Raw genomic sequence first — 23,540 nt, forward strand, 5'->3', positions numbered from 1 at the left:
TCAGGAAGGTCATGGGGAGAGACAATTATAAACAGCCTCTGCCTCCTTTATTTCAGGTAGTTATACCTTAGGATATATCAGATCTAGAATATTCTGCTTCTTTGGGAAACTCAATTCATCAGGCTATAAGTGTCATCAAGGGTCACTAAGTTAATCATGCAGAAACTGAGGTCAATCATGGAGGCAGACCTGTCATCCTGGGTACGATAGGCTAAGTTTTGTCCTCACCCTACCTCCCAATTCGTAAGCTGAAGTCCTTACCCTCAGTATCTCAGAATGTGTCTGTATTTGGAGTCAGGGTCCTACAGATGTAATTAAGTTAAAATGAAGTCATTAGGGTGAACCCCAATCCAACATGACTAGTGTCTTTGTAAGAAGAGCACATTTAGAGACATGCACAGAGAGAAGACCATGTGAAGACTCATGGAGTAGATGGCCATCGACAAGCCAAAGACAGAGACAGGGAACAGATCCTTCCCTCATGGCCCTCAGAAGAAACCAGCCCTGCCAATGATCTCGGACTGCTCACCTCCAAACTGTGAGACTAAGCCAACCAGTCAGTGTGCTTTGTTATGGCAGCCTTAGCCAGTAATACTCTGGGTTACCCCTGAAGGAGGCATGCAGCTCATCTGGGTTCTTCTGCACAGCAAGCTGAGAGCCACAGGCTAGGAGTAACAGGCATTTCTACATTGAATCCCAAACAGAACTGGAACTGCACCCAGCTCCTGACCTGACCTCTACACAGGGGTGCTGAGTGAAAGCATGGTTCAGCACTCCATGCTTTTAATAGGGCTGGGAATCCAGAAGGATCCAGACTTACCAGAGATACGTTTACCCTAAAGGTACCCACATAGTGTGCCCACCACAAGTGTCAGTGGTGACTTTAGACTGGTTTAATCAAAGTTACTTAAATAATGCTACACTTTGTAGCCAACAGGGGAGAATTTAGAAACATTTTTCTTTAGAAATGAACAAAAAAATCCAAAGGTGAAGTAATTTGCCTTAGACAACATAGCTTCTTGGTGGTGACCTAGATACCCAGGAAACAGCATTTTCCATCCCATGTGAAAGCTACTCCTATACACACATGGAACAAAAACCAGAACAGCTCCACCCAGGAGGAAGTCTCGAATGCAGTTTTGCTGCAGTTGGTAGCTTTCAGAAACCTGGGCGGTCCCTTCCAACTCAGAAAACCATTTTCTAGAGAGTGAATGCTTATACAAGCCTGAGAGGGGCCTTAGCACAGGAACAAGGATTGCTGAAAATCCCAGTATCATGTCTATATTTAAAAATTACCCAAATATGTTCATGGGCTTGAGGAGAAAAGGCATCCATCCACAAGGTATGATTTGAAGGAAAAAACATTCCTCTCAAAATTATGTCCCCTACAAAACCTATCCCAGGGCTAAAATTCTCAGTTATGTTTACAGATGATTCCATTTAATTTATAAAAATAAACATATGTGTCTCCTGGAAGGAAAACACCCATTAAGACCCATGGTCATATCATATATGATGACTGCATTGGATTTACTTGCACCTGTAGACTCTCAGGAAATGGAACTCAGGAGAGGCAGGGGATGAGAGGAAAGAAAGACGAGTTCAGGCCTGAGTGACTCTCAAGGGAAAGCAGGGTCCGAGAGACATACAATAACCAAACTCAGCATGGGGCCTTAAGACTTTTGACATAAAGACCAGACACAGGTTAGGAAAGGGCATGGTGTACTGGCCGGGAAGGGAGAGTAACATGTCTGAGGGCCCGAGTTTACCTCTGCTGGACAGTTTTATCTAGCGGTGGCCGGCTTTTAGCACATCAACCAAAGAGCATGCATGCGTAGTGGTTCCCCCTCGGTATTTATCATGTGAGAATCCTTCTGAGCTGTCCAGGGTCCTGAAGACTTAATCATTTCCTTGGAGAACTTTAGGAGGTCTGCTTTCAAGTGCCTATAACTGTAAACTAACATTCTCCTTCTGACACAGTAAAGAGAATGGATAATATTTAAGGAAACTAAACAAATCTTACTACCAATTCTTCTAATGCCTCTGCATACAAGTGAAATGCTTTACTTAGCCATGAACTTTTTACTCCACTAAGAAATCAAAATGTATTTTTTTAAATTCTTCTGCTACATTTTTATAATGCTTGAAATTTCCTGCAGAGACAGGTATAAAAATGCTTTATGAGTCAACCTGACTTCTATCACAGAGCAGAAAGTGATGACTCAAAAGCGATTGTGTATTTCTTGATTATCTGCTTTTTTTTTTTAATTGAGGTAAATAATACAAACCTCCTCTTCTTCCCAGTCTATCAAATCCCAGTCATAAGCAATTACTGCTCTCCGTCTTTTCCAAAACTCTAGGAAAACTGTTGCTGGAACAAGCAGAGAAAGACAGATATTTTCAAATAAAACAATGTCTTGAACTGTGTCAACAGATAATGAAGCCATTGTAAAGAACGACAGCTGTTTGTGTAAGCATTCTTGAATATCAGAATTTCTAGCTAAACATCATTTAACAAAGATCATTTTCTGAGAATTACTAAGCCTGTGTCAAACATAATGAAAACTCAAGAGATTTAAATTAAGCTGATTTGCAAGTCATGGCAGAACAGACTTATTAGAATGACAAAGCTTCTGGGATGTAAGAATACAGAAAACTAGGTTGTCAATATCTTTCTATCTGATTGAGTATTTAACAACTTATTGACCAGAGATATATTAATACATCTTTTGTTACCTGAACATTATTGACTAGAGACGTATCAATAATCACTTACATAATAAATTGCCAGAGAAGGAAATGGCAACCCACTCCAGTATTCTTGCCCGGAGAATCCCATGGACAGAGGAACTGGCAGGCTACAGTCTGTGGAGTTGCAAAAGTCAGATACGACTTAGCAACTAAACTACTACTACTAACAAATTGCCAGCTACAGGTGTTAGTTTCTACAAAAATTCCCTGGTCAATAATGTGTTAAACAGCGAGGGACAGAAGAGCGAAAACAAAACTTAGCAGTTCACATGTATTTAATTGGCAGAGATTTCTCATTCCCTCCAATCCTCCTCAGGACAAATATCCTCATATTAAAGGCAAAGTGTGTAAGTTGTATTAAAAAACCTTTTCAAGACTGTTCCAACCTTTTTCAACCTTTACCTTTACTACCCAGGTAAAGCTGATGGTGATCCTCATTTAGCCAAAGTAACTTTCTACTCAATTCAGTTTAAATATATCAACACAAACGAATTGCTGAGTATTATAAAATGACAGGTCAAAATATGATCAAGACATATTCCTGTTGCCTAGGAAGCCACAAGCCAGAAGAGGGGACACGTGCATGCATTCACTCACTCACTCAGAGGATGGCTGCAACTAAGAATTGCACAGAGACACCCTAGGAGAGGGAACTGTCAGATCCATCTCTACTGGGTCTTACTGTGTAGTCAGATTAGAGAAAGGGGAAAATATGTCAATGTCCTATGTTTGGAATCAGTTTCATGGAGAAAAGTAAGCATCCAAATGTTCATTCCAAAGAGAGATAATGACTTCCTTCTTTTCTGCTCCCCTTTGCCCTCAGTTCAGTTCAGTCACTCAGTCATGTCCGACTCTGTGACCCCATGGACTGTAGCACACCAGGCTTCCCTGTCCACCACCAATCCCCAGAGCTTGCTCAGACTCATGTCCATCTAGTTGGTGATGGGGATCTGTCGTCCTCTTCTCCTCCTGCCTTCAATCTTTCTCAGCATCTTTCCTCATTAGTGGAAAGATTCCTCATTAGTGGAAAGATTCCTCATTATTGAGACATAGAACACATATTTAAAAATAAGTAAGTGGAAAGATATTATAAGGTAACAGTTAAGAGCTCTCTGGCTTGTGACTTAGACATTCTTAGACTTGAAATCCAGTTCAGATACAAGCTGTGCTACTATTGGCAAGTGAATTAACATTTCTAATTCTCAATATCCTGCTAAGCAAATGAAAGATGGCAATATAATCCCTATCTGCAATGACAAAATTCAAAATGCTCTAAAAGTTTTAAGTTTTTCTTCCTAGGTCTGGCACAAATTCATCATGAGGCAAGCTGTGACCTTGACTGAGGTGATGCTACTCAAAGTCTTTATTAATCCATCTTCTTAGACTAACAAGGGTGACCAAAGCATAAGTGACTTGTAGGACAATACTGAGTGGTCTAACACATATAATTGAAATACTAGATAATATGATTCTGGAAAGTTTTCTAAAAACATGTAAGATCTGTACACTGGAAATTATATAACATTGCTTAAATAAATTATGGAACAATTAAATAAATGAGCTAACTGACATTCGTGGATAGAAATATTTGAAATTAAGTCTTCAGAATTCCCAAATTGATTTACTGCTTCAACTCAACTGCAATCTGATACTAGCATTTTGGAGGGGGTAGAAGTTGACAAGGTAACTCTACAATTTATATGGAAATGCAAAGGACCTAAAGTAGACCAACCAATTTAAAAAGAATAAGTTTTTGAGGCTTACTATTATACTATAATAATTGAAAGAGGATGTTATTATATAAAAGTACATGTATAGATCAAATAGAAAAAATTCCAGGTTTAGACCCACACATGGTAAATTGATTTTCAACCCAAAAATGGCAAGAAAATTCAAGGAAGAAAAGGATAATCTTACAGCAAGTAGTACAGGAAAAACTGGATACCCACATACACAAATGGATCTGACCCTTACATTACACAATATACAAAAATCATCTTGAGATAACTCATGGACCTAACTATATGATCTAAAACTATAAGTTCTCTAGAAGAAAATACAGAAGAAAATCTTAGGAATCTTAAATTGGCAAAGATTTCTTAAATAAAAAGCACAGAATAAAAGAAAAAACTAATATGGAGTATACTGGAAGAAAAAATTCTTACTTTTTAAAAGATACCATTAATAACATAAAAATGAAAATTACAAACTGGAAAAATATTTGCAAACATATATATGCTAAAGGACTTCTATCCAGATTAAATAAATAACTTTTAAATATAAGAAGACAGTAACATATGGGCATTTGAACAAACACTTCAATAAAGATGTGTAGATTGCAAACAAGTTCATGGAAAGATGTTCAACATCAGTAGTCATCAGGGAAATGCAAATTAAAACCACAATGGGATAACACTATATACACTATGATGATAAAGACTATTAATTCCACGTTTGTAAGGATGTAGAACACCTGGAGCTCTCATATAATGCTGTTGGGAATGCACAATTGCATAGCTACAATTTTTTTAAAATAAAGTTAGACATTCTCCTATTCTATGATCAGCAATGCCATTCTCAATTATTTTTCCAGGAGAAATAGATAACAAAGACTTTTATGCAAAATGTCCAAAGAAGTTTATGCTGCTGCTGCTGCTGCTAAGTCACTTCAGTCGTGTCCGACTCTGTGCAACCCCATAGACGGCAGCCCACCAGGCTCCCCCGTCCCTGGGATTCTCTAGGCAAGAACACTGGAGTGGGTTGCCATTTCCTTCTCCTAAAGAAGTTTATAAAAGCCATTAAGTCTTAGATGAATAAAAGCTGGATTGAACCAAATACTTATTAACATTTGGATAAACAAATGAATAAAATGAATAAGCAAATTTCAGTACATCTCAGGCAAGGGAATATTATTCTGTATTAAAAAGAACAAATTATAGACATATGCAACAACACGTATGAATCTCAACAGCATCAATCTTAGTGGAAGAAACAAAATGCTGAATACTGAAAGATTCTATTTGTATGAAATTCTAGAACAGATGAAACTACAATGACAGAAAGCGTGTTGGAGGTTGCCAAGAGGCTGACTTCAGAGGCACGAGGAAACTTTCTGGAGGATGAAAATGTTTTATGTCATCATTATGGTAACAGTTACATGACTATATATGATTTGACATGATTTGTCAAAATGTTCACCTAAAAATCACTGGATTTTATTTTATGTAAATTATACCTAACCAAAGCTGACAAAAACATTTCATGATTCTGTCACCCAGAGAAAACCACCATTAATACATTATAAAATACCTTTGTTTAGCTCACAGGAAACATCTTGACCAGGCCCACCAGTGAATGACTGCAGGAAAGAAGAAATTAACACATTCTTCTCCAGAGTCTGGCCAGAACCAGGAAATACCTGCAACGACTTATAGCTTCTTTTACTTTACCTCTTCACTTTCCCTGCTTTGTTCAAAAAATGAAACTGGCATCCAAACCCAGGCAAGATAGTTCTTTAAATACCAGTCGACTATCTTCTCAGTCTGCTGGCTTTTCAAATAAAGCTGCTGTGCTGTGCTTAGTTGTACAGTCATGTCTGATACTTTGCAACCTATGGACTGCAGCCCACCAGGCTTCTCTGTCTGTGGGGATTCTCCAGGCAAGAATACTGGAGTGGGTTGCCATGCCCTCCTCCAGAGGAATCTTCCCAACCCAGGCATCAAACTTGGTCTCCCACATTGCAGGTGGATTCTTTACTGTCTGAGCCATGACGGAAGCCCTCATGAGGAAGACTCCTCATAATACTGGAGTGGGAGCCTATTGCTTCTCCAGGGGATCTTCCCAACCCAGGAATTGAACTGGGGTCTCCTGCATTGCAGGCAGATTTTACCAGATGAGATACCAGGGAAGCCTAAAGTCGCTATTCCTTACCCCAAAACCTCATGTCTCAATTTAATGGCCTGTTGAGCAGTGAGCAGTAGAAACGCGATGATGCTATGAAAGTGTTGCACTCAATATGCCAGAAAATTTGGAAAACTCAGCAGTGGCCACAGGACTGGAAAAGGTCAGTTTTCATTCCAATCCCTAAGAAAGGCAATGCCAAAGAATGCTCAAACTACTGCACAATTGCACTCATCTCATATGCTAGTAAAGTAATGCTCAAAATTCTCTAAGCCAGGCTTCAACAATATGTGAACCGTGAACTTCCAGGTATTCAAGCTGGTTTTAGAAAAGGCAGAGGAACCAGAGATCAAATTGCCAACATCTGCTGGATCATTGAAAAAGCAAGAGAATTCCAGGAAAATATCTATTTCTGTTTTATTGACTATACCAAAGCCATTTACTGTGTGGATCACAATAAACTGTGGAAAATTCTGAAAGAGACAGGAATACCAACCACCTGACCTGCCTCTTGAGAAACCTGTAAGCAGGTCAGAAAGCAACAGGTAGAACTGGACATGGAACAACAGACTGGTTCCAAATAGGAAAAGGAGTACATCAAGGCTGTATGTTTTCACCCTGCTTATTTAACTTATATGCAGAGTGCATCATGAGAAACGCTGGGCTGGATGAAGCACAAACTGGAATCAAGGTTGCTGGGAGAAATATCAATAACCTCAGATATGCAGATGACACCACCCTTATGGCAGAAATCGAAGAAGCACTAAAGAGCCTCTTGATGAAAGTGAGAGAGGAGAGTGGAAAAGTTGGCTTAAAGCTCAACATTCAGAAAACAAAGATCATGGCATCCAGTCCCATCACTTCATGGCAAATAGATGGGGAAACAGTAGAAACAGTGGCAGACTTTATCTTTTTTGGGGCTCCAAAATCACTGCAGATGGTGACTACAGCCATGAAATAAAAAGACACTTACTCCTTGGAAGAAAAGTTATGATCAAACTAGACAGCATATTAAAAAGCAGAGACATTATTTTGCCAACAAAGGTCTGTCTAGTCAAGGTTGTGGTTTTCCAGTAGTTGTGTATGGATATGAGAGTTGGACTATAAAGAAAGCTGAGCACTGAAGAATTGATGCTTTTGAACTGTGGTGCTGGAAAAAACTCTTGAGAGTCCCTTGGACTGCAAGGAGATCCAACCAGTCTGTCCTAAAGGAAATCAGTGTTGAATATTCATTGGAAGGACTGATGTTGAAGCTGAAATTCCAATACTTTGGCCACCTGATGAGAAGAGCTGACTCATTAGAAAAGACCCTGATGCTGGGAAAGATTGAAGGCGAGAGGAGAAGGGGATGACAGAGGATGAGATGGTTGGATGGCATCACCAAGTCAATGGACATGAGGTTGAGTAAACTCCAGGAGCTGGTGATGGACAGGGAGGCCTGGTGTGCTACAGTCCATGGGGCTGCAAAGAGTTGGACATGACTGAGCGACTGAACTAAACTGAGCAGTGAGCAGTAGGAACTTGGACACAGTAACACTAAAATACTCCAAATCACACTTTATTTGTACACTTTGCATCCTAAAGAAAACTTAAATACAGCTTTGTGTTATGTTATTATGTGCTTTGAAAGAATTTTTAATGGCTACTTACAATTTCCTTAACCATTCTATTGTTGGATATTTAGGTTATTTTCAGTTTTTACCTAATATAAACAAAGCAAGGAAAACATTTTTATGTATAATGTTCTTATTCTGTGGAGAAGGCAATGGCACCCCACTCCAGTACTCTTGCCCGGAAAATCCCATGGATGGAGGAGCCTGGTAGGCTGTAGTCCATGGGGTCGCGAAGAGTCGGACAGGACTGAGCGACTTCCCTTTCACTTTTCACTTTGATGCATTGGAGAAGGAAATGGCAACCCACTCCAGTGTTCTTGCCTGGAGAATCTCAGGGATGGGGGAGCCTGGTGGGCTGCCGTCTCTGGGGTCGCAAAGAGTCGGACACGACTGAAGCAACTTAGCAGCAGTGGCAGAAGCTGATACCCAATTCTGCATAAAATTTTGACTGAGCCCTGGAACAACCTTCTAAATGGCTCCCTGCTACTTACTGGTCCCCACTTTTACCCCTTCCACTGTTGCCACAGTTGCTTCCCAAACACAACTGATCATGCCACATCCAAGTTTACAACGTCACTTGGCTTTCTATTGCCCACAGGGTGAAGCCATGGTTCTCTGTTGTGGTACAGATGTCCTGTGGTAAGCAGGATTCAGGCTTCAACATGCACTGTTACAGTTGAATTTTGTCCCCCCTGGCAAAAATATTTTTATGTCTCAAACCCCAACCTCAGAATGTCACTTCCTTTGGAAATAAAGTAACTACAGATTAACTAGTTGAGTTCATCCTGGAGTAGGTGGGCCCTTAACTGAATATGATTAGTGCCCATATATAAGAATACTGCCATGTGAAGACACAGGGAGAATGCAGGTGAAGGTCGGGGTAGAGATTGGGCTGATGTGTCAACAAGCCAAGGATCACTGGGCATCACAAGGATCTAAGAGAAAGGCATGGAACAGGTTCCCCCCCAGAGCCTCCCAAAGGAACCCACCTTGCTCACACCTTGATTTTGGACATCTTGCCTCCAGAAATGTGAAAGAATAAATTTCTGTTGTTTTAAGCCACCTACTTTTGTGGCATGTTATTACAGCACCCTTAGGAAACTAAGATAAATTCTATGTCCCTAGCACATGGAGTGTTCAAGCATTCCTTTTCAGAGTTTTGTCCACACAGTTTTCAGCTCAGAATGTTATTCAAACTTCTCCCTGACTCCACTCCTTTGTCTGGCAAATTTAAGACCTGGTTCTAACATCTCTCCTTGGGTGAAACTTTTTCTCCTTTTCCTTTTTGCCTAAGGAAGTTGGCTGCATGGACCCTCACTGTCCCTTCATAAATCAGACTTAATGCCCACTATTATAATTACCAACTTTTGAAAGCACAGATCACATCTTATTCATTTTGGGGGGTAAACCCAGTGCCAAGAGACAGAGAATATACACTGTCTGCTGAGTAATGAAATCTTATAACAGCCTATAGAAGGTGCATGCCACCATGGACATATTTTGGTACAACTCTGAGTTTGGCAGATTCAGTTCAGTTGCTCAGTTATGTCCAATTCTTTGTGACTCCATGGACTGCAGCACACCAGGCTTTCCTGTCCATCATACCCAGAGTTTACTCAAACTCATGTCCATTGAGTCAGTGATGCCATCCAACCATCTCGTCCTCTGTTGTCCCCTTCTCCTCCCGCCTTCAATCTTTCCCAGCATCAGGTGGCCAAAGTATTAGAGTTTCAGCTTCAGCATGAGTCCTTTCAATGAATATTCAGAACTGATTTCCTTTAGGATGGACTGGTTGGATCTCCTTGTAGTTCAAGGGACTCTCAAGAGTCCTCTCCAACACCACAGTTCAAAAGCATCAATTATTTGGCACTCAGCTTTCTTCACAGTCCAACTCTCACATTCATACGTGACTCCTGGAAAAACCATAGCCTTGACTAGATGGACCTTTTTTGGCAAAGTAATGTCTCTGCTTTTTAATATGCTGTCTAGGTTGTTCACGGCTTTTCTTCCACGGAGCAAGCGTCTTTTTATTTTATGGCTGCAGTCACCATCTGCAGTGATTTTGGAGCCCAAGAAAATAAAGATTAGATCTGGTTTAAATTCAAGACTCTGCCACTTACCAGCTGCTTAGGTAATCTTGGGTCAAGTTACATAAACATAACCTCTCTGAGCCTCAATATCTTCAAGAGGGAAATATTAATTTCTTTCTGGTGGGTTATAAGAAATCGATGACATGTCATATGTGACTGTACTTATGTACCTAATAGGCATTTAGTAAATGTGTATCTTTCTTTTTTTGAATATATAATCACCAGTTTTTGTTGGATGATATGAGTATAAAAAATAAAATTAGTGTAAATATCTAAAAACAAAGACAAATTATATAATTCATGTAAAAAAATGAGACATACTTCATTCATCAATCACTAATGAGACCATATACAGAATCTTTGAATTTGCATTTAAACAACCACAAACTTTTTATTTTGATTGGAAAGCTCTGAGGAGCTTGATTTGTTTGTTTACTGGGGATAATTTAATTTTCGGCAATGCTAAAAAAGGAAGAAACAAACAACAGAGGAAGGAGAACAAAAAGAGAAGAGAGGGAGATAATATGCTTCCTGGCGAATCTCTGCCAGTATCAGACTCTCCAACGACTCATTTTATTTTCCCCTAGGGAGAGAGCTAATTTAAGCCATAAATGTTCTGGTCCCTGAATCTTTCTAAACCACTCGGATTCAAGCCCAGAGCCCTAGGCTCATAGTATACCGGGTTGACCAAAAAGTTCATTCAGGTTTCTGTAAGTGCTTACTAAAAACCCAAACAAACTTTTTGGCCAATCCAGTACCTCTCGGGTCCCCAGGAGGCCCTGCCATCATGTACACACATATAAGAACAAGGTGGTAGAGAGCTCTGTCAAGATTTCTAACCCCGCACAAAGGCCCTCCCGAGTGCTACAGATGGTTTCCAAATGGAACCGTATTGTTTCTCTGGTGAACACAAAGCAAAAGGCAACAAAGCAAACACATCAACTTCATCCCTTCCGAGGGCTTGTAAACCACTTACATCTGTTCTGTCATCTCCATATCCAGCAATTTCCCGAAATAAAGTGCATGTGTTTTCCTAAATGTTGTAACTTGTCGATCGTAAAGGCTGGTCCTGAGGCCATTAAACCAAGCTTGGTTAGAACTGACACGCTTTTACAGAACACTGCCGTCACAAAGCGGCATTTATAGCAGGCTCAGGAAGAGTGTAACAGTGCTTTATCTCAAAATCCAGCTCTTTGAAGCAGAAGCAAACAGGATTACAGACAGCACGTGATCCTAGTGGTGCAGTGGAGGAGCTAAGCTTGTCCCGTTTTAACTCCTGGCCTTACCACTGTCTATCTATTGCCCAGTTCTCTCGTCTATCACATGGGAATAGTGACAGTCCCTTTGTCAAAGGTTGCTCTACAGATTAACTGAAGTGATGCTGTACAATGCTTAGCACAGTGTCCAGGATGCAGTAAGCCCTTAGTAAAGGCTTGTGTTATTGTAAGTGTTACTATTATTGGCAAGTCTAGATTTCTGCAAGAGGCAAAGTCCTACCTACAAAGAAAACACCTGGGATAAATCATTCTTTTTCTCAAACTAGCTTACTTCTGGGAACAATACAGGATTTAAACAGGAAGGTGTCAATGAAGACAAAGTGATTCAGGAAATGAATTATTCCAGGCTTGCCTTGCCTGGAGCGGCCCCAAAATGTTCCCTTGTGCTCAATGGTTATTACACAACATCTATCAGATTCTTAATGAATACCCTCCAACGCACGAGTGCTGTCAGATCTCCAGCCCACCTACTTGCAGCCTCCATGCTTCAGGCTTCACTTCAGTCCACTGAGGTTGGCAGAGATAAAATAATAAAATCTATCTGTTGTCCCCAGTATAAAATGTTCCAACTTGCAAGGAAGGAATGCCATCCCTTTATAATGGTGGTACTGGGTGAGGGGTGGCGATGACAACCTCTACCTTACAGACAATTATCATTCTACCAGAATTTTAGTTCTGGGTAACTATGGGAGAAGAAAATATGATTTCAGTCAAGTGTATGTTAAATTGATGGGACACTGAAGTGGGCAAGGGAGTTTTAGGTATCAATTCTTCCAGAACACTACTCTCTCTACAGAAGTGTTAACTCATTACACAGTAGACCTGTAGTCCAAAGCACAGCTTCCCCATATGTGTGCCAGGAATAGATTATAGGTTTGCAAGAGGTACTAATCCCACAGTTTGGGAGGCAACTAGGGCTAGGAGGCTTAAGGCAGTATTATACCTGGCCACAAGCAGGCTCCTTCATGGACATTAGCATATTGTACAAGTATTATCACTTTCTACGTGTCATGACTTGAAGAAGTTTGGAAACCATTGGTTTAGGAAATGAGTACTTTTTCAGTCTCCTCATTTGTAACCATGGCAAAACTGCAGTACTGGATGGCTTATTACGTTTCATGATCATGGTTACCAGTACATTCTAGAAAAGCCAGATACACATTCTTGACCTGAGAGGTCATTCCTGTATCCAAAACTCTATTATGGTTAGCTTCCATTGTTTGCAAGAGATACAGTAATGGGTAGCACAAATCATGAGGGCTTTTGCAAGGCCCACCAGAGGAGGCAGAAATCCCACGGGAATTAAAAGACTGGACCTATTCAGACAGGATATGGAAGCCAACAGCTTGAGAGATTATAGACATAAGAGACCCTGGGGCTTCACCCTGATACTTCACATGACTTGGCTACATTCTCTCTCTGCTTCTCTCTGGGGGATTGTCTTGCGTTTTCTCCAAGTTGGCTACCAGTTGGTTTCTGTACCCTCTAGTATAATTTTCTTCCACTAGTTCTTTGTTTCTGCTTATTTCTAGGTTCTGATTGATAACTTCAGTTATCAATTATCAATTGATATCAGTTATCAATCATAACTTCAGTCTGCTCAGGATTCCTCCTGGCCCTCACTGCTAGCCACTGTCAGTCTCTCTCCCTTCTTCCCTCTCTGCATCTTTCCGTGTCAGTTTCTACTACCAATTCCCAGTGTCCTTCAACATTCTCCAAGTCACATTCTTAAGAATAAGACTCTGGGTGGCACTACCAGTTCCTGTTTGGCCAGAACCTCAGAACTTCTCCCAGGCCACTTTCACCAACCGATGGTTTGACTACTCCTGGGACAAACACCCACTGGGTGAGAGGAACTGGTATCATAGGGTTCAAAAAAGTCCCTTCAACAGAGCTGTGGTGGGTGGGACAATTTTCTTTTGAAGAGCTTGAGGTAATGCTATGCTAAGTCACTTCGGTCGTGTCAGACTCTGTGCGACCCCATAGACGGCAGCCCACCAGGCTCCCCCGTCTCTGGGATTCTCCAGGCAAGAACACTGGAGTGGGTTGCCATTTCCTTCTCCAATGCATGAAAGTGAAAAGTGAAAGTGAAGTCGCTCAGTTGTGTCTGACTCTTAGCGACCCCATGGATTGCAGCCTACCAGGCTCCTCCGTCCATGGGATTTTCCAAGCAAGAGTACTGGAGTGGGGTGCTGAGCTTGAGGTAAAGAAGACATAAAATATATAGGACAAGCCCCCTAAAGAGAACAAGGGTTTATATTTCTACTTGTCAAAGAGGCCATTTAAACATATTCATTGTCTCATAAAGAAATTCTTTCGGTGGGACTTCCCTGGTGGTCTGGTGGTTAAGAATCTGCCTTGCAATGCAGGGGATGTGGGCTTGATCCCTGGTTGGGGCACTTAGATTCCACATGCCTCAGGGCAACTAAGCCTGCATACCACAACTACAAAGGCCATGCACCAAAAATCCCATATGACACAAAAGATCCCATGTGCCGCAACTAAAAACAACACAACCAAATGAGTATTTTTTTAAAAATAAAATCTTCTGATAATTTTGTTCTCTTTTCCTTCTTTTCCCCCAATCCATCCATTTATCCATCTGTCCATCCATCCAATAAACATTAATCTCTCTGTCTTTAAAAGAAATGTATAAGGACTCCCATGACCATAATGGTCCTTGTGGACCATGAACCTATGAGAAAAACTGTGTATGCAAATTATTATTAGTGCCCAAAGAATGGGCATAAACCAAATGCTATGAAAGTTCAAAGGAGGAAGACACTGTCTGGCTGGTGAAGATGCCATTTCAAAAAAAAATAAATAAATAAAAGATGCCATTTCAGCTGGGCCTTGAAAGTTGGCAAAGATTCTAATATTCATTCTAGACATAAGGAACAACATGAACCTAAGCCCTGAGTGAGTAGAGTTCAATAACCTCAAAATTAAGATTTCTGGCCTTTTATGTACTAGAAGAAATGCATAAATGTTGTAAAAACCATTCAAACCAAATTGAAAATACATAGTGTAAAAGGTCTCTCTCCTCACTGTTCACTTACCCTTCCATGAAGATAACCTCCTCTCCAAAGGAAACCACCATTCATCATTTATTATGAATTTGTTCAGACTTTTATATATGATTAAATTAAAGCTCTATAATTATTTTACTAGGAAGATATGTCAAGGCTGTATGTTTTCACCCGGCTTATTTAACTTATATGCAGAGTACATCATGAGAAATGCTGGGCTGGAGGAAGCACAAGCTGGAATCAAGGTTGCTGGGAGAAATATCAATAACCTCAGATATGCAGATGACACCACCCTTATGGCAGAAAGTGAAGAAGAACTAAAGAATCTCTTGATGAAAGTGAAAAAGGAGAGTGAACAAGTTGGCTTGACTCAACATTCAGAAAATTAAGATCATGGCATCTAGTTCCATCACTTTGTGGCAAATAGATGGGGAAACAGTGGAAACAGTGTCAGACTTTATTTTTCTGGGCTCCAAAATCACTGCAGATGGTGACTGCAGCCATGAAATTAAAAGACGCTTGCTCTGTGGAAGAAAAGCTATGACCAACCTAGATGGCATATTAAAAGCAGAGACATTACTTTGCTAACAAAGGTCCATCTAGTCAAAGCTATGGTTTTTCCAGTTAGTCATGTATGGATATGAGAGTTGGACCATAAAGAAATCTGAGTCCCGAAGAATTGATGCTCTTGAACTGTGGTGTTGGAGAAGACTCTTCAGAGTCCCTTGTACTGCAAGGAGGTCCAACCAGTCCATCCTAAAGGAAATCAGTCCTGAATATTCACTGGAAGGACTGCTGCTAAAGTTGAAACTCCAATACTTTAGCCATCTGATGCAAAGAACTGATTCACTGGAAAAGACCCTGATGGTGGGCAAGACTGCAGGTAGGAGGAGAAGGGGACAATAGAGGATGAGATGGTTGGATGGCATCACCAACTCAATGGATATGAGTGTGAGCAAGCTCTGGGAGTTGGTGATGGACAGGGAAGCCTGGCATGCTGCAGTCCATGAGGTTGCAAACAGTCAGACACGACTGAGCGACTGAAATGCATGGTACTGAGGAAGATACTATTAAACCCAAACGTGGGTGAAGTAACTCCTTTGGGCTAAATAATTCTTTCAGTGAACATTCCATCATACCTTGTTATTATATGGCTATTGGCTTGAAACTATTTAAAAGGACTCAATTCAGCACTGCAAGTAGCTCTTGTGTATAAGGAGTCATTCTGACCAGAACTGGAAGAATCCTAGAGGTGTGTATTCACACACTAGTCAGATGAAAATATTCCACTCACATTAGAAAGTCCCATATACACTGAGATGTGTAATCAGGTCTTAACCATCAGACCTTTTGGTATACTATAATCTTTACTTTTGTCTCCAACAGAAGGTGAATTTTACTCCAATAATGGAATGCTGATGAAATTGTTGGAAGGCTTAAGAGAAAGAAGACATGTTGTCCTGTAAAACATCACCTTAAAAATAAACCAAATGAATTATTTATTAACTTGTGTCTAACAGAACAGCCAAACTGAATTCACTTTGCTTCTTCCTCTCATATTCAAAATCAGATTTTAAAGAACATATAATAGAGCAAATGATGGGAACTCAAGTCATACAAATGTAGAACACTTACCCCAGACTGCCATGAAAACAGCAAAGAAAACAGTGGCTCCATTGTCAAAAAGATGGGTTACCTGGGAACATGAATCACAGTTAAACCAATGTCTTATATACAATATTCCAATTCACATTTTTCACATTCTGGAAAAATAGCTCTGATGATACAATGAATTTTAAAGGGTTTCTTTGGGGGATATTCCTTTTAGATCATAAGGAAGAAGTTTTTTTCCAAACTGTGAAATAGTTTGGATATGGAAAAGAGAATTTGCTCCATTTATGTGAGTATCACTTAGTTGAGCATGGATCAGCAGCCCCAGTGGTGCTATTAAGAATTTCCTTTTGTGCATTATAAAAACTAACACGCATCTACTTATGGATAGGTTTGTATTTAAGACCGGTAGGTATTCATGTTGCTGTAAAGGTTTCTGATTTTCCCAGCACTGGTTTTAATGCCTCATTTATTCTCTTTGAAAACATGTCTATTTTGTATGTACAGCTTTGAACAAACATTTGCTGGGCTGCCCTCTGGACTTCAGCACTGTAAAGAAGAGCAACCCATTAACACAAACCACTTCTACCTGTATTAAAACCTCAGGTAATCACTACATTTACCTCTTATTCATAACACAGAGACAGCTAGCAAATACTTTATTGCTAGAATAATACATTTTATTGCAGTCACCACGGCAGAAAACAAAAATATCTATGTTTGTTGCAAAACTGCCGAGCTCATTTCCACCTCCAGGATAAATCATACCAGTGTCAGGCCAAATTGAAATGATGACTGATATGTTCATAAAGCATAACCTTTTTTTGGTGCTTTATAGCTCTCTATAAAGTATACTTTACTGTCCCTTGGAGAACGTGCCAAGTATAAGCAAGTCTTTTCCTATTATATCAGAGTACAAAATATTTCAAAATTTTCCACAAGTTTATGACTTATTTCTTTAAACACAGGAGAGATAGGCAGCATTTAAATACTTAGTGTGAGACAAGTCTAAAGCCAATTTATTTTGATGCCAGAAAAGTGTTACATTGTGTACATCAGGTGGTCAGCATCAAATCAAGCCTGAAAGTCCCAATGGTAGGTGGTTAGTTTGTGCCCCTTGCTAGGGTATTCCGTGGTGGAAACTCCCTGCACCATCAGGGAAGATTCTGGAATGGATTGTGGTTGTCATTGTTTTGGGCTGTGTGGATCAGCTTTCCTCCTCTGGGTAACAGGTTTCTCTCATGTAAGTCAGTAGGAGTCACGTGGCTCAAATACAGCCCATAGGAGTCCTTCCCTGGGATTGGTATGCAAACACTTGAAGAGATATGTTTTCCAGCTGCAGTTACCAATCTGGAAATATGTTTATCAGGGTGAATAGGAACGTCCAGTCCCTCCTAAGATGGTGAGCTAGGATAAGCTGATGGCTCCCTCTGCCAAAATCAAAGTCAGAGAAATAGGATAGTCGATTTCAGGAATTGACAGAACAAAAACACAGAAACAAAGAGCCTGAGAAATGCTAGGGGAGTTAGAAGGTTGCTTTAAAGTGTGTGTGTGTGTGTGTGTGTGTGTGTGTGTGCATGCACGCACGTGTGTGTGAGATGGTGGGGGTGGAGGTGGTTCCCAAGCAGAGTGAGAACACAGGATAGAGAAATATGTAAGTTCCATTCTAGCCCCTACCTCAGTGGTCACTGGAAAATTAGTTTCCCCTCCCTCAGCAATCAACTACAGCAGGTCAAACCACGAGGGTAGGTATTCAAGGGGGTGATGTCAGGGATGCACAGAGAGTCCTGTTTTGTTGGAGAAATGAGGGATGCAGGTGCAGCCTGGCCATTTGGCCTCAGGCTTTCACTTCTCAGTGTTTTCCCTCTTAAACCCCAGGGATGGTTGGTTACAGTCAAGGGGGAGAGCCTTCTCCCAATTCTGCTTTGTTCTAAGCAGGCTTACAAATGAAACTGGCCAGAAAATTCCTACACTCAGTGCCTGGGACACACTGTTCTCTTCTCTTTGTAAACTTACCAGGACTGACCTGGCTTCTGACCCTCATCCTAAGTGACTGATTCTTCATGGGACCAGCACTCATGGGCTAAAATAACAGGATATCTGGGGAAGTCAGCTGCCTCCAAAAAACTCCAAACTAGGCAATATACACTTTCTGAAACAGACATTGATGAAATCTGAGCACTTGAAACTATTCATGATGCTCCTTTTAAGGAATTATTATAGCTCCCCTAAAAAAAGATTTTTACTCAAGGCAGACCTTTCACATAACAAACACCCCCAAGCAAAAAATAAATGGGCTTCTGAGATTCCTCAAAAGCAGGATTTTTACACCTGAGTCATTTGTGCTTAGCTCACAATCTTTAAACAAAATTATATTACTGAACAAAGTCTTCTGATTCTCAGCACCACCTCTCTATTTCCCAAGCTCACTCTACTGAATTTGTCCTCATCCAGGCAGGTCTATCTGCTTGTTCACCAAAGGAAGGGAGAGTATTTTGTGCTTTTTTGGATCTTTGTAGCACATATTAAGAGCCCAGATCTTTCTAAAATCACAGCTGGCTGCTTATCCTCCCACCAGACTGGCCACCTGCAGGGACAGAGACAGCATGAATGGGCAGGCGGGCTCCTGGCCTGCCGATCAAATGTTCCTACACTTAAACTCTGCAGTGCCAGCTGTATACACAGAAAAATCCAAGTCACAGTGATTGCGGAGGTTACATAAGATCTGCCAACCCCTTTTATACCTGAAATCTGGCTAAGCTGATAGGTGGGTCTATCTAAGTGGGTCTTGGAAAACTCTTCATCAGTCTATATTTCAGCCATTGCTTTACATTAATGATACTACCCTTCAGTAATAAACCCTAGAATTTCAATGAACATGTCTAAAACTTTAATAAAGTAAGGTATAATATCAGAAAGGGGTATGTAATAACACATAGACAGAATGGTTCTACGTAATTTTTTCAAAACACTTTCACATCTACTGAGTTCTTTAGTCCTCATGACATGCCATGGGGCAGAGAGGGCAGCTATCAACACTTGCACTTTAAAGATGAGGAAGTTTATGCTCAAAGAGGTTGTACATGTGCAAGGTCAAGGCAGTAAGCAGCTGAGCTAGCCATCAGTCTAGGTCTTTTGGATAATAATGATGGCGAAGAGGAGGAAAATGACAGCAGCTGTCATTTACTGAGATCTTGTCGTTTGCCAAGCACCATACCCACCAGGTGGCTCAGACAGTAGAACAATCTGCTTGCAATGCAGGAGACAGGGGTTCAATCCCTGGGTTGGGAAGATACCCTGGAGAAGGGAATGGCTACCCACTCCAGTATTCTTGTCTGGAGAATTCCATGGACAGAGGAGCCTGGTGGGCTACAGTACAGTCCATGGGGTCGCAAAGAGTGGGACACGACTGAGTGACTAACCCTTTCACTTTTTTCATGCTCCTCATACACCTTATCACATTTAAAAAATAAAACAGTCACCATGTTCTCCACAGATGAGAAAACTGAGGCACAGATGAGGTTACATAATGTGCTCCTACACTGACAAGTGGTAAAGAGCACAGTCAAGATCTGAACTTAACTTGCGCTGATTCGATCAACTGTTCTATTTGCTCCCTGTGATAATAATCAGAACTATAACATTGAAAACACATATGCAATAAAAAAGATATCTGAATTAGAATACTAAATGATAAAGATAAATCTCTCCTACAAAATAAACTTGAGAATCAAAGATCAAAATGGACAGAAAGAATGTGGTCACCACTGTCTCTCAGGAAGATATATATTAAATTTAATCCTGCAAAATTAAAATACTGCATATTTGGAATTACCTTGGCATAAACGCAGCTGTCTGACAGCCTCATGAATGGACAGTATTTATCACACACAGGACACATGATGATATCTGTAGCTTGGCAGACTTCTTTACTGGAAAACAGAACAGAAAAGGACTGCTTTTTGATGACATAACAGCATTTTCTTTCCCTTCAATTTCACCAGAATAGTCGACCAGTAAATAAGAGTCAGTAGATCAAATTTTTGCCCTTGGAAGCTTCTTAGCCTTTTCTTAGTTATTAATGTAACCAAGTGCCTACACAGTTTTATAGTTTGATAAACCTACTTATTTATCAGGCTGTTTCTTGGCTTTTCCATATTAATAAGTTAAGCTCAGGAAAACACATGAGGCAAAACATTGATGGTTATATCTCAGATTATACAGGAGTCATTTACAATATTGCACAGGTTTGAAGACATTTCATACTTAATTATGGGAAAAATGAGACACCTTAAAGTGCCAGCCTTATGTGGCCCCCATCCTGACAATTTATACTTTGATTATATTGTGTTAAAATGAACACAGGTTAAGGACTATCAAATTTCCCTGGAGAATAAATTGTTGCTTTTACCATTAGCGATACGCAGATGATACCACCCTTATGGCAGAAAGCGAAGAAGAACTAAAGAGCCTCTTGATGAAAGTGAAAGAGGAGAGTGAAAAAGTTGGCTTAAAACTCAACATTCAGAAAACTAAGATCATAGCATCCAGTCCCATCACTTCCTGACAAATAGATGGGAAAACAATGGGGGAAAAAAGTCCCAGCCTTAATTTCTATGTGCATGATAAATAAGAATGAATTATGGAGGAAAAATTACATCTCATTAACAATTTCCCCAGAAATTAAAATATTTTTTTAGGTCACTTCTATTTTTGCAATCACTTCTAAAAGGCACATTTCTTATTTAAGGACATTGTCCAGCATTGTATTAAGATCTCTATGAATACCTTAGACTATATTCTAGTGAAAGAGCCAAGATAACAATTGCTAACACTGACTCATTCTCAAGGTCCCAGCAAGTTGGTGAGATGTCTTTCTTACAGGTGTCTAGCTTACAGGTCTGTGTAAGAACACGTAATTGATAAAAAGATAATTAACCCACTATTTGCAGTAGTAGTAGGAAAAAAAGTAAGAAAGAGAACAACTTTGAGCCAGTGAATCAAAGCCATTTGTTCTGTGGATACACATTTGTGTGCTCAGTCGTGTCCGACTCTTTAAGACCCATGGACTGTAGTCCACCAGGCTCCTTGTCCATGGGATTCTCCGGGCAAGCATACCAGGGCAGGGTGCCATTTCCTCCTCCAGGAGAATCTTCCCAATCCAAGGACTGAACCCACCTCTCCTGCATTGGCAGACAGGTTCTTTACCACTGAGCCACCTGGGAAGCCCTCTGTGGATTCACAGTGACTTGTATATCCATAAAAGTCAACACCTTGGTAGCTAGAGACCACAGCAGCAAGGGCAATGGGTGGACAGATTTTGTGAATTGAACCTTTAGAATTTTCCCAGGAGACTGGAAAGACATTAAAATGAATAGCTAAGTGGACCCACGGTCTGTAAACACTCCCAAACCACAAATACCCATCTCCAAACATAAGCAAAGGCAGGCTCACCTAGAGCTCTCCATACCTGACTTGGCAGTGATCCAGAGTGATGACGCCATACAAAAAGACAAACAATCCAATGAAGGCAGCTGGGAAGAGCATGCCGGTGTACCAGCCCAACCAGGCAAAGTACAACCCAATCTTCTCTCCAAAGTACCGCCTGTTTATGATATAAAAGTCTTGCAAATTATATTGAAGTGTTTATAGTCAGGCATTCTAACACTTTGACCAGTCATTTTACTTTGTGGGGGCCTTACTGGTAACCATACAGACAAATTAAGCCAATAGAATGGAATGTTTGACCAAATCCAGGCTCTGGACTTAAACTTCTTTTCCTATTACTCTATAAAAGAAATAGTATGAACCCTTTCATACAAGAACATGATCATACACAAGCTTGTTCTGAAAACATAGGATAAACCCAGCTCATTCAGGAAATTATGTATAATACTGTTAATTATGAGGAATCAGGGGAATCTGAAGACTTGGTGCCAACATATAATATTTTTGCCATTTCTGAGTGTGTGTTAATGTATGTATTATATATTTTTTTAAGAATAGTAAACAAAATTACTGCAAAAACCTTTAAACACCCCCTTTTAATAGTCTGTAGTTTTATAAGATGTTTACAATGCTAGAATCATAAGATATCACTAATAAAGAACTCTACTGAGACTCAGTATGAATCAATACTGAGAGCAACCTTCCCTTTTAAGTGAGGACTTTTCACAGGCATCAACATCTACTTCTATAAATATTTTTCTGAGACTAACCAGTCTGCTTAGTGCCCTGTGGTCTGTGAAGTTTGAAAGTGTCCAGGGAATTCTTTGGGTTTTATTCCTTAAATATTATTATTGTGTTTTCTATCCCACATTTCATAACTTAGAGCTTAATTATTTCTTAGCCCGGTGTAAGAATATTCTAATTATTTTTTATTCTCATTCTAGACAAATGTTGACAAATGTTGACCATCTGTCTCTGAATACTGTCTGCTGCTCTCCTCCTACACAATGGCTCCTAAAAATCATGAATTATTTATCATATCTCCTACTATGTCTCAACAGAAACCTTCCTCTTCCAGAAGACTTTTACAGCATATATTCATATACACATAAATTCATTTATTCATTCAACAAATTAAAAAACACCTGCTCTATGCCAAATACTGTGTTAAGTGCTGAGAATACAATGGTGAGCAAAATAAGCTTGGTCCCTACTCCTCTGAAGCTTGTGGGTGACAGAGGAGACATATATAAATCAATCAAAGAAATAAGCTTCTAGTTACAAAACCGGGAAAAGAGAGGGACACAGTGCAATAAGCATGTATAACAAGGCAACCTGGCAAATTAAGCCAGGGAAGACTTCTTCCCTGAGGCGGTGACTGTTGTGCTGATGAATGAAAGTTCACTAGGTAGGGTTAGGGATAGAGTCTTTCCAGGAGAGGAAACAGAGGCCCTGTGGTAGGAGTGATGTTGGTGAAATAAGGGCAGTGTGGCTGGAACACTGACAACAAGAAATGGACTGGGACTTCCTGATTGTCCAGTGGTTATGACTTTTCCTTCCAATGCAGGAGGTACAGGTTTGATCCCAGGATGGGGAGCTAATGCCTCGCAGCCAAAAAACCAAAACATAAAACAGAAACAATATTGTAAAAAAAATTCAATAAAGACTTTAAAAATAGTCTGCATAAAAAAAAATTTTTTTAATTAAAAAAAAAGTAGGCTGTTGAGGTAGGCAAAGGCTAAGCCTTGATGGGCCTTGCAGACCATACATTGACTTGTTGTCCTGAGAAAACTGAAAAATGGTGAAAGGATTTTAGCCAAT

At 40.2% G+C, this 23,540-nt stretch overlaps 1 protein-coding gene across 15 annotated transcripts in view; it reads right to left on the bottom strand.

The window, feature by feature from the left end:
• The window catches only part of ANO4 (anoctamin 4), a 434,080-nt gene that overhangs the window by 60,961 nt on the left and 349,579 nt on the right, over positions 1–23,540 (bottom strand). For 14 of the 15 annotated variants that reach the window (XM_027542020.1, XM_027542022.1, XM_027542023.1 and 11 more), the window contains 4 exons: positions 21,742–21,876; positions 20,107–20,203; positions 16,296–16,356; positions 2,289–2,371 (listed from right to left, as the gene is read on the bottom strand). In XM_027542020.1, coding sequence (XP_027397821.1) covers positions 2,289–2,371; positions 16,296–16,356; positions 20,107–20,203; positions 21,742–21,876 — 376 coding nt within the window. The remainder of the gene's footprint in view (positions 1–2,288; positions 2,372–16,295; positions 16,357–20,106; positions 20,204–21,741; positions 21,877–23,540) is intronic. The other variant, XM_027542021.1, reaches the window with a different exon arrangement.

Source organism: Bos indicus x Bos taurus, chromosome 5 (genome assembly GCF_003369695.1).
Source record: "Bos indicus x Bos taurus breed Angus x Brahman F1 hybrid chromosome 5, Bos_hybrid_MaternalHap_v2.0, whole genome shotgun sequence".
Taxonomy (NCBI): domain Eukaryota; kingdom Metazoa; phylum Chordata; class Mammalia; order Artiodactyla; family Bovidae; genus Bos; species Bos indicus x Bos taurus.